Source organism: Dermacentor variabilis, unplaced genomic scaffold (assembly GCF_050947875.1).
Source record: "Dermacentor variabilis isolate Ectoservices unplaced genomic scaffold, ASM5094787v1 scaffold_12, whole genome shotgun sequence".
Taxonomy (NCBI): domain Eukaryota; kingdom Metazoa; phylum Arthropoda; class Arachnida; order Ixodida; family Ixodidae; genus Dermacentor; species Dermacentor variabilis.
The window spans coordinates 54,379,472-54,392,007 of NW_027460280.1; the positions used below are offsets into that span (position 1 = coordinate 54,379,472).

Consider the following 12,536-nt stretch of genomic DNA (forward strand, 5'->3'; position numbering starts at 1 on the left):
CGAGCAGCCGTAACTCTCGACCCGCGGTCTCGTCCCGCCGACAGCGCGTCTTTGTTTACGCGGCTATTTTCTCACCGCGGTCACCCACACACACGCCGGACGACGCGGCCGACCGCCAGCGCGAGGACGTGAGAACGGCCACACTTGCGCCGAGCGTGGCACCCGGGGGTGCTCGGCTCGGTGCCTCGCGGTGGGGCAGCTGTTTTTCTGTATACCGCGTCTTGCGGTCAAGCGGCGGTGATGTCACCGCGCCCCTTATAGCGCTGCTTTGTGAATGTCTGCCGGTCACGTCTCGGTAGTTGCGTGTTGTGGATTTAAAAGTGCGCTGGCAGACAGCTATTCGCAACATACTTCACGCTTGAAAGCGAAAAATTGCAGAGACATTTGAGAAAACAAGCGAAAACAAAAAAAAAAATCGATGATTTTCGAAAAACGCCGCGTTTTTCGACCCGCATCTCCCCTTTTAAGACTGACTGCATACGCTTGGAAATGCGGAAGCATTGTAGTCCCTTTGGTGAAATGTTTTCTTTTTTCTTTTTCTTTTTTCCGCGTGTTCCTTGTCCGCGCAAGCTCTCGCCTGCGTTCGAACTGCGCCTTGGTAAGGTCAAGTCAAAACGCGCTCGCTTGCCCGCAAGGAGTTCATGACTCCAAGGACCGCTCAACGGCATTCATGGGGACATTAGTGCTTTTCTATTTTATGCTCTAGGTTCATACGCTCATGACGTGGCGTCACCTTCTACCCATTGGCTGCGCCGTCACGTGCCCAGTGACGCACTGCTTTAGTCCGCCAGAACCGTAAGCCACCGTGGAGTCGGGGAAGCGTGCTCGTCTCGCACCCCGGATGCCCGGGATCGATGCCCACCCAGACCGAAATTTACCAAATATTATTTTGAAAGGCATTGGTTTACTTTGTTTACGGGAGCCTCCCTGAGAAATTTGACGTCAATCCGAGTATTTTTGACTTGTTTTCACTCTTTCCGCCGTCGGCCATTCTTGGTACCATCGCTCGGTGGCGACGCCGACGACGGCGGATTTTCGCCTAATGAAGCATATAATGATTTCGCATTGAAACAAAACTCTGCTGTGAGTTGCAATGCTCACCAGATGGTTATGTCGCGACGTAATATGGCGTACACGTTGTAAACGATGCGCCTTCTGCGTAATCCTGCGAGTTTTGTGATTAGGCTGTCCTTTTCATTGTTCTAAAAAATGTTTATTATTACGCTACACAACTTTCGTCAACCGCGACCGGTATGGGTGCGGTCGGCCCAGCTGTGTATAGCGAGTATTATCTAAGATGGCCTGTCGTGTTGGTCGTATTGTCTGAGCTACAGACAAACCTCGGGCGATACTCGCAAAACTCCTGTTTCCTTAATATTGATGTCGTTCATGCCGACGTGACGATAAGCGTTCAGCGTTGTACTGACCAACGCGGTGTGTTCCACTATACGCACGCTGAAATAGCGTTCGCCACCTGACGAGCATCTGTTCGTTTTCCAGGTGGCCTGTCCAGAAGACGCAGGAACACCTCATCCGGGTCTCTCACCTCATGACGGAGGACAGGATAGTCAGCATTTGTAGGCATTACGGTGAGTACGCCTGGTTATCAGTATTCCGGTTGTGTCCGGGAGTGTCTCTGCCTCCCTGCTATATTTCTTTCTCATACTTAATGTATAGTCATTTTGTCTACCTTTAGTGTTACGATGGGCCGATTGACTCGTAGTGCATGATTAGTGAAGCCATAGACAAAAGTGGCACTACGTCAGTGAACTGCTCAATCCGCACTTTATCCGAGCTGACAAATGGCCGTGGGGAAGTGGCCTTCGCACGTTAGTGTGACAAACCAAAGAGGCTACGAAAGAGTGCAGAATCTCAGTGCCTGTAGTCACTGGCACCTATGACACGAAACATTACCAGTCGGCTGCACCGCACTGCATTGTGGTAAAACAGTGTGGTACATCGATGCGTGGTCTGTGTGGCTACGAGCTGCCCCGCCAGTATAACTGAGCGCAGCAGCCACTGGGAAGTTCGCGAGATTCCGTGCTCGTCACACCCGGTCGCGAGAAAGCTTGCTGGGAATCCGAAAGTGTCACCTTCGGTGGGGGCGAAGAGCAGAAACACTCGTGTACACATATTTAGGTAAAGAACCCCAAGTGGTCAACGCCACTCTGAAGCCCTCCACTAAAGCGCCTCTCATAACCGCAGTGTTGCCTTGGAACGTTAAATCAATCAATCAATCAATCAATCAATCAATCAATCAATCAATCAATCAATAAAGAGACAAATAGATAAATTAACTGACCGAAGTGTAACGGATGTACAAGCCTTACTCCCTTCCTCAGCACCGACCGATATAGCAGATAATTAGTTTTTATTCTGTTTCTGCATTTATACAGTGAGACGCGGGCTCATTCATACGGAGTAATCGTTGGTATCAGAGCAATATCAGAGCACTGTTTCTCTGACAAGGACTGCAAACTTTGTCCCTTCTCATGCTCGTTATACACGAGTGGAAACGGGATGGAGGCGCTACGCGCCCGCTTCAAGTTGTCTGTTCATGGAATCACCGGCCGCTCAATCGCTTAGCTTGCGTACTTTCCTTCTATCCAACCTTCGCAAACCAGGGGTTCATCCAGAATTTCGATTTCTTTTTATTTCGTTTGGGGGGGGGGGGGAGGGGTGATACGAAGTTATTGGTTATATCTTTTGTTGGAGCGAAAGGCGAGGGTATAGGAGCTGTTCCAGGGGCTAGCGCTCTTTCGACCACGTTGTTTTATTTAATTAACGCTGAACGCTTTTTTTTCGACAAATGGTGACGGAAAAGCTGCTAATTAGCAGAAGTACACTCATTAACCTTTTAAGCAAGCTTGTCAAACGACATGTGACAAGGGAGTTCGTCCTTGTTGGTGCATATGTCGAGGTGATGTTGTTGCGCAAAAAGTATTGCAACGAAGGTGGAGACTGGCGGGCACAGACAGGCGGGCACGAGCGAACGCTGTATAGAAGGCCAAAATGTGCCTCGTTTTGCTGGATTATATATTCAGTACAATATTTAAACACTCATGGCATTCTGGTACCACGTTTGAGAGAGAAATGGAAGAGAGGACAGGCAGGGAGGTTAACCAGACGCACGTCCGGTTTGCTACCCTGCACTGGGGGGAAGGGGCATAGATATATAAAGAGAGAAAGAGCAGATAGAGAGGGCGCAGTTTCGCGCTCATTTGAAGGTTCGCACCGAGTCTACACACGGTCGCCAAGACCTGTCGACTTCAGGTACTGCAACAACGCTTGCGTGGCTTTCTGTACCACCGACGCGTGAGGCCAATGTCCAAGGATCTTCATTTCCGAAAAATGGTCTAGAGTCCAGCGGGTTCAGTGCTGTCCGGAGAGCTTCACGCTCGACATCGTACTGGGGACAGAGACCTTGTGTTCAATCGTTTCTATAGCTTATAGTTCCACAAGAGTTGCACATGGGCGTATTCCCCATTCCGATGCGAAACGAGTATGCCTTCGCAAATTCCAACCCGAGCCAGATGCGGTACAGAGGCGGCACAATACTGTCGCCCTAGAGCGGGAATCTCTTGATGGCACCTGTAACTTTAAGGATGGATCAAGCCCATGAAGATGACACTTCGGGTTGTTGGGAGAAGACCAGTATTTGTGTGTCATAGCTTTAGTCACGATAGGAAGCTTTCCTGCAGCGTCGGTTCTAGATAAGGTGATTGGAACTGGTCCGACTTCCAAATGCGCAGACGGCTTCCAGATGGCTTCGTCTGCGAGGTCATTGCCAGCAATGTTGGTATGTTCACGTAGCCACTGGAATATAATTTCATGCCCTTTAGCGAGAGCTTGACGGTGGTCTTCTCTTATCTCATATGGCAGCTGCTCATGAGTCCTGTGATATAGGGCAAAATGCAGACTCTGAAGTGTTGCCTTATAGTCGCAAAAAATGACCCATTTCTGAGGTGTCTCTTTCTGGAGGTATTTGACAGCAGTGCGCAGGGCAGCAAGCTCCGCCGCCGTTGATGTTGTCATGTAAGACAGTTTGAATTTGATTGAAGTTTTAGTAGCCGGAATGACAACGACACCTGAAGAGCTGGTAGATGAGATCGAACCATCGGTATAGATGTGTATTTGCGGTCCCCGTATGTCTCATTCATTAATAGCAGTGCCATCTGTTTCAGAGCTATTTTTGGGTAATTGGCTTCTTCTTCTTTACACCCGGAATACTTAGGCGCACCTGAGAGAGAGAGAGAGAGAGAGAGAGAGAGAGAGAGAGAGAGAGAGAGAGAGAGAGAGAGAGAGAGAGAGAGAGAGAGAGAGAGAGAGGAAAGGCAGGGAGGTTAACCAGACGCACGTCCGGTTTGCTACCTTGCAATGGGGGAAGGAGTACGGGAATGAGGAGAGAGAGGGAGAGCGAGGCACACCTGAGGCTGTTGTAGACACCACAAAGGGAATGAAGGCCTTGCTGCTGGTGTGTATCCCGATGGAAGACAGTCTGGATGGGTGATGATAACTTCAGAAAACGTGGTACGATGTCTGTGCGACTGCAAGAACGCCAAGTGATGATCGGGGATGCGGGAAAGATGACGGATATGCTCCCTGAGACAGCCCACAGCAACGTATGTTTGGATGGCATGATCTTTGGCGAGCACGGTCGCTGCAGGTGTTGACGCGCAGCGAGGAAGTACTAAACACGGGCGCAGTGCTTGGCCCTGTAAGCTCTCCAATGAGGGAACATTTGACCTGCACGTACTAGACAACACTGGAAGGCCGTAGCGTAGATATGCTGGGAATATACATCTGAAGCATGAAGCGTACACGTGCGCCCCATGTTTTCCCGCACATGAATCTCAGTACCTAGTCAACCGACGACAGTTCTTTCTTCAAGTACGTGCAATGAAGGCTCCAGGAAAGATTTCGGTCGATTATTACACCAAAAATCGATGGGTCTTTCCACAGGTGAGAGTGTGTCCACTAATGCAGACTGGGTATGGCGTCATAGGTTTACGTGTGAATGCAGTCAATGCACATAAGGGACAGCGTTTAGAGTTTTCATTTGATTGCACAAATTTTATTCTTTCCGTCTATGCAGAACAAAGTAAAGCAAGTTCTTAACTACAAGTCTTGATAGAACAAAGTGGTGACGTTTTCAAAACTACGTACAATATCACTTTGCACGAGAAAAAAAATCTAAGCGTAATAGACACGCACTAGCTATATACCTTAAACAACACAATTAAAGTATAACAACTAAGAACAAAAAGTATATATGCGCATCATGTCCGCTACTATCCGGTACATACAATATCGAAGGAAACTTCTAGGCCAACCGTGGCTGCTGCATTCACAAAATAATAACTGAAAAGAAAAAGCCAGGACTACACAAACTAGACAGTTGCACTGTGTCAGCTCGCGCGTAGTCGACAGCGGTACGGCGCGGATCTCCGAGCGCCGGCAGTTGCATAGACGAAAAGACACGGATGTTTCCTGCGTTTCCCGCGACGTCAAGGTTTATCTGCTTCCTGCAGGTCGCAGTGTGTTATAGCACTGTCGTCTGCGCGCTCTGGTATGCGCGCTGAACATAAAAATTGGGCCTCAAAATTAGGGCCACGTAACGTCCACAACGGCGTCTGAAGTCACTCTTAGGTAGTAGTCATTTCTTATATGACGATTAGGTGTTCCGTTTCGCATTGGCGTGCCCTCTTAATGGCGCGCGAAGGGAACGCTCGCAGTAAATACGCGACGGCGAACGGAGCAAGTGGTCACGTGATGCTTGACCGCGCTTGACTAGAGGAAAGACATCTGTGTGAGTAAATTGAGAGAGTTATCGCAAACAGGGTTAAGTATGCGGGACGCTACACCAAAATCAACAGGAAACAGGAAAACAAGATTGACGCTCGTTAGGAAACAGCATCTGGATAGCGCTAAGGGCACCCAGATACTATGCTACACGCTACGTACTACGCTACGTACTACGCTACACGCTACCGACTACGCTACACCAATATACCTTACTAATAGAACGGACACGCTGAACAGCGCCGTACATGAAGGAACCGAAATCTGGCACAGTTTCAGAGGCTGCAGATATCGAACCAAGGCAGAAATGTTCCATATCCAACAGCATTCATATCCCACGGGTCACCATCGCCAAACAAATAGGTACTTGGGAGATTATTTGAAGAATTGGAGTTAACCTACTGCCGCACATAATCGCAGAGGAAAGAGGATACGGCTTTTGTCTTGGTGCAGTATATATATTTTTTTTCGTTCGAACAGATGTTTAAAGCGACAGGTAGCGTTATTCCGTCTTTCTAGGTATATTTGTGGAAGATGTAGACGTTACTTGCGCGGCTAATCACAATGTCTAGGCGGCGAATGAAAAAGATTCACTAATTAACTTCTCAATTATTCACTTTAGGGCACACGTTCTCATAAATAAATCGAAGCCGAGCAATGCTCAAGTCACGTTTACTTAACAAAATCACCCAAAGCTATCACCGCTTTCGAGATATCCCGCGTTAAATTTTGCTACGTAATACATAGACGTTCGAGCTAGCGATTTACCAAAAGTGTGCATCAAGTAGTTCGGGATTATCTTAAACGTAGCTGCACTGCATTTTTTTAGCAGATCTTGGAGGCAGATATCTCGAAAATGGCGCTAGTCTTACTATTTCTGCTGAGCAGAAATGACAATATATATATATATATATATCATTGTACCTCAATGTGGGAAGTAATTATTCGAGAGATTTAACCCCCCCCCCCCTCAAAAAAAAAAAAATAATTCTGATGCTGTGAGGCCGCTTAGAAAGCTGCGCGCACAAGTGCAAACTATGTAGGGCAGAAATATTTCTACAAAGTTCCTTTCCTTTGACCTATCAGGGAAAATTTTTTTGTATATTCTGCAGACGGCACTAATTCGTGACTATTGTAGTTTATTACTTCTTGTTTTAATTTACGTTGTTTTAGTCGTGAGAAAAAGTTTACAACTGCCGCATATTTAATTTTTTAGATAAAAGAAAAAAAACTAATTGTTCCATAAGGAATAAATTCACACCATGGGCTTGGTATGTGCGTATACTAGATAATCAAAGTACTCTGAGAAGAAATAAAACCTAACTTTCTGTTAAAATCGTGACCAGAGTGGAAAAATTTACATTCTGGCTCAATTAGTGGCTCCGTTTTCGCAATGTGGTGGTTTAAGTAAAAATATGACCAAATCAGAATTGCATAGTACACTTTGCTGCCAAATTATTTAGAAAATTTTTAATGAGTAAGTTTTGTTTTAAGCGAGAACAAAAAAAAAATCGAACTGCACAATCACACGGTCGCGCGGAGCATGTCTTTGTTTCGCCTTCACTGCACAGCACGTCGGTCGGCGTTTTAGCCCGGCCTATTTCACGCGTTCCATTTTCTTCAACTTTTTGAAGCCAAGGTCGTTTTTTATTTTTTTCGCCGACTTGCGATTGATTTGTGATTCAGATCGATTTGGGATTTGGGACTTGGTTGATTAAAAGAAAGAGAGAGAGGTCGCAAGCGTGCAATTTCCGCGCGGGTGAGCTATAGCAAGCCTCGTTCGCGGGCGTGAAAATGCAGAAGAGAGAGACAGAAGGAGAGAGAGAGAAAGGGGGTAAACGGAACGGCATGCGTAGAAATGAAATCCTCATTCCAGATCACTGAGCGGTCTCGCCCGTCTCGCTACCGAGTAAAAAGCGACGACGCGCAAAGAGGGCCTCTCCGATTACACACCACGATAAGCGGGCGCTCGCGTTCCCCGAGTCGAGGCCACTATCTCGGTCTGCGTGGGAAACCGATGTCGCAACGCGGTTTCCAGGCAGGTCTCGCGCCGTGGTGGTTCCGCACGTGCCCGCAGCGTCCACGCGTTGCGCTTCGTACAGCGCTCGCTTCTTCTTCGTCACTCATGCTTTCCTATAGTGCGTTCTCCTGCGTTCTCTTTCTTGCATTCATCCCAGTGAGGCCGCTTCTACTCTTGCGGGAAGAAATGTGAATGGGGCCCACACGAAAGCTCCAATGCGTGCCTGCGCGCGCGCGCGTGTCTTTTCCACACCAGAGAAGTTCGCTCAGAACTTTACCGGCGCCGCTTGCGTGGTGCCAACAGAGTGCACCCGTGCGCAAGCGAGCGCGCATACACATGCGTTTCGTACTTCAGCGCGACGCCGCGCGCCTTCCTCGGGAGCCGCTCGCACCGTCGTTCTTTCAGGCATGCGGAGACAACAAGCGGGGCTCAGGCGTCGGAGGACAGGCGCGAGGCCCTACAGCACGCGCAATTGTTTTTGGCCGCGCCACGGCCTCGACACGAGGCAAGAAATGTGCCGCTTCAAAGGAAATGAAAGCGAGGAGAAACGTCAAATGGGAAACTCGGGGCGTCGGGAAACGCGCCCTCCACAATGGGGCAATTGCGTCAGCGACTATTTTTGTCGCGCTCTTCCCGTATTGTATTAGCGCCAGCTGCCGCCGATACAACGCGTGCGAATAGCGAGAGCGTGTTTTTTTTTGCAAGGAGAAACAATCGGGAGCTTCCGGCCCGCCGCATCCTTGATTGCGCTTTGTGGGGCGCCCAGTTTATGTCTCCCCGCGTATAACACTGCGTCATTGTGCCGCTGCATAAGTAATTGGCGCGGAGGCGCCTGTTGTGAAACCCTCCGACAAGTTCGGCGCGCCGGCTGTCTGTGCAGACATCTGGGTGGCGGCGCTATCGCTGCCTTCGATCCAGAATGAGCCGGAGTACGGCCGTTCGGCCACGTTCGACAGTCGCCCTTGCGACCGCATCTGGATGTTTTCTCACTCGCCGAACGGCGACCCGCCGGTTCCTTCTGCGCGCGACCTCCTGGCGAACGCGGTACAGGTTTACTCGGTGCAGCGAAGTTTGAATTCGGTACTGTGTAATACTTTCCGGGCAGTGGCCAGTGGCGTAGCTAGGTCGTCTGGCATCCGGGGCCCATAGGTCTTCCGTCACCGACTGCCAGTCATGTGTTCGTTAACTGAGTATGGCAAAAAATAAGCACGTGAATTCACTGCTCTAAGCACTTGCCGTGTGAACGGCTTGACAGAGGTACTATGCAAGAAAAGGGAGAGCCAGTTTTTAGTGATCAGGCATATGTTTCTCTTGCAGAGGTACGTGGGCGAAGAGAGAGCATTTACGAATATATGGTATACGTTTCTGAACTTGCCAAGCTGCGCCACTTTTATTGTCGAACTCGGCATGCGCTTCGCATGTACATTTTGTCTTCTCGATCTCTCGTTCTTCAATCTCTAATGGTGCGTTGTTTAATATCCGCGCACTAAACCACGTACGGCATTTGCACGTTGTGATGCGCACGCGCTGCACTGCGTGCTGTCGCCGTGACGCTCTCTCTGTGTGAAAAAAAAACATAATTATAAACTGACGCAGCCGTATCCCGCGCGTGAGAGGAAAAGGCTTTGCACTGAGCATCGTATAACCGTTGCAGAAGCAGCAGAGGCTTCGTCTTGTTGTAGCGATGGGCCACCTACACGCATAAGGTGGTCATGGTCGTGCTAGTTGTCATGGCAGCATTAATCCACGAATCGTCATGCTTCAGCGCGCTCCCCGCAAAGGCTCATGTATACATGCCGTCGCTTGTTACGGTCTCGGCTTTCAGTTACGCGCCAGCGTGTCAGTTGCCATGGCAACATTAAGGCGATGCTAAAAGGGGCGGCCATAAGCGGCTCTTGTAAGTGAAGTGCATGTCACAAAGATAAAGCGGTTTAATACTGGTGAGAGAGTTGGGAGAGGTTAGCATCGCAGCAGAAGGACATCGACCACTGCACGCGAACGTAGAACAGGAATAAGGGTGACAAAGAAGCGTGCGCGTCAATCGAACTATCAACCCATTACGGTGCATCGCAGGTACTAAATGGGGCAGCACATTAGTCTCACTACTTAAACACCCATGTTACTCTCGTTCGCCAAACAATCGCCTACTCATTGTCCGTAATGCGTGGCTTATCTGAGTCTTCTGATAGAATTCTAGCTTAACTGATTGCTCGGAGTCTCAGAATCTGCCTTGAATTACCTCGCTCAACATTGAGCAACCTTATCATAACTGAAGCCAGGTAATCACCTGTTGAAGCGCTACGTGTTCAGGAAACTCTTGGACATTTCATCAGGTTAACAACGCAACACGATAGTCATACAGACTGTTCTCCTTCATAGATCTGGACGAATATACGACGCATATTGCGCTCTCATTATCCGTCCATCATTTCCCTGCAAAATTAATTACCTCGCCCGGACTTAAATTGCCAACTTAGCATTTGACCATACCTTCTGTAGCTCCCACAATTCCTAGGAATTGATAAAATATCAACAACGCATCCATTAGAGGCTAAATTTCTGACGCTCCTGCACATAAGCCGATTGCAAGGCAGCAATACGTTCACGTTTACTGATGGCTCCACAACAGACAATAGCTCCAGGTCTGCCTTTTACGTCCAAATGCACAATGAACGTTGAAGTTACTGCTTGACAGACAAGACGTCATCTACTTCGGCAGAACTGCTTGAGATTCTCCAGGCAAAAAAAAAAAAACATAGCTGATAACAAATAAATAATAATTGGGTCATATACTCCTACTCAAAAGCTGCACTGTAGTTATTGGCTCAATATTGTTTTTATGCCGACTCTGGCTCGCTACCGTATGCGGTCGCAAAGACATTTACCATCGCTTCACATCCCGGCCATAGAGTTCACTTTCATTGGATTCCCAGTCATATCGGTGTAACAGGAAATGAGGTGGCCGACCGTCTGGTGGCTGATGCTCACTCCTTGAATTCAACGGCTCATCTGTAATTCGTTCAGTTTGACGCCAAAAGTGTTCTACGCAAGCTGTGTAGGACGTTGTCGGACGATATGGTTCAGTAAACGTACTAATTAATTCAATACTGTGCAATTAGGTGTTAATCTAAAAAACTTGTGTGAAACAGATCTCTCCGTGGCCACAAATATAGGAGTACGAGTTCTTCTAATTTTCCTTGATAAAAAACTGTGTTTGGGCATTACAGGGTTATTACGATTTGGTAACGTATTATCCGGGTGAGCGAGAACTAACTGCGCGCATGATTAGACTGCACGCATTCGAGCGCGCGCGTTTGAATCAGCGTGGATCTGAGAGTGTGCTATAGTGAACGATATACGTGCCAGACATATGTGCGTACGTCCTTACCTGTGCTTGCATTAAGAAGCTGCATATGTATCTCAATAGAGTTTGGACTCGAGTACGCGTCCCATTCGTTCCTAATAATTTGTTGTTTGTTTAATAACTGCATACCGACGGGAAGATAGGATATATAAGAGCCGGCTACCTACGTACGCAATTGAGAAATGCGCACAGACACACACGCCACAAACTCGCAAACATACTAACTCTAAAAAATATGCAAACAAGAGAAAAACAACCTAAACCAAGTAGAGCGACCAATATGTACCCGCGTTAAGTACGAGTTCATGTGCACTGTGCAATAAAAGCGATACTTTACTTATAACACACGAATGTCATTTTTCAAGTGGCCCAGGCAACGAACATTCAGTTCACAAAGAGTTCATGCTTATCTATACAATTCAAAGCATATTAATAAGATCGCTGGCTGCCAGGGAGTGCCGGACACATCTCTGTTCGGTAGGGCATGACCAAGGAACAAGTACTTTCGTAATGGAAAATTCACGTCTCTCCAAGCAGCTTATCTCAGAAATGGTCACGTTGTCGGTCATACTTTGGACAATCTATGAGCAAGCGCTCCATAGAGGCGTCTGGGGTGTCACAGTTGGCGTAGTTGGAGATTGTCTTCCTTTTTATTCGGTTCAAAAAAACGAGGTGTGTAGGCCACGTCCAGTCGTAAACTGTGGAGAAGGGTATCCAATGTACGCCAGTTTTTATGTCCTCAGAAAACCGTAGAGTAGGGTCGACTCGATACAGCAATGATGTCTTTGTTTGCTAGCTAAACCACATAAAGCAACAGAACAAAATGAATATATACAATTAAGGTTCAAATCGTGATTAGTGCAATATGATCATCCAGATTTTTTTTTCTCTTTCTTTTTTCTTTTTTCCTGAAAGATGTGTTATCAGAGCGTAATACTATTGCCGGGTAGTGAATTCCAAATAGTTACAGCTTCAGGGGGAAAAAACGAACTTCTAAGAGCTGATGTTCGGCAAGATATGCGTGCATTTGGATGGGAGTGATCCGAGCGCGTTGAGATTCGATTAAGTGGCTTCAGTTATGTGTGCCTTGATTCCGGATGATAGTGTGCGCCATGAAGAAGTCATAAACGGGCAATACGACGACGCCATTGAAGCGTATGAAAGGGAAAGGGACAGCTTTAGACTTGTGACACAGATTTCGGGCGTCAGGTACGGTTTTTGCTGCTACAGTCTCATCGAACAGCTCACATAAAAAAAAAAAAGAACTACGCGCTCGAAGCTGGCAGCCACTATAGGCCACAGTCGCACGTATGTATCGTGCCAACGCCGTCCTGTCGTATTCTTTTCTGT

General features: G+C 47.8%; 1 protein-coding gene across 2 annotated transcripts in view; it reads left to right on the forward strand.

Annotated features, from left to right (window-relative positions):
• LOC142566305 (uncharacterized) overlaps positions 1–12,536 on the forward strand; it is an 86,627-nt gene that overhangs the window by 49,176 nt on the left and 24,915 nt on the right. For both annotated transcript variants that reach the window (XM_075677211.1, XM_075677212.1), the window contains exon 2: positions 1,501–1,589. In XM_075677211.1, coding sequence (XP_075533326.1) covers positions 1,501–1,589 — 89 coding nt within the window. The remainder of the gene's footprint in view (positions 1–1,500; positions 1,590–12,536) is intronic.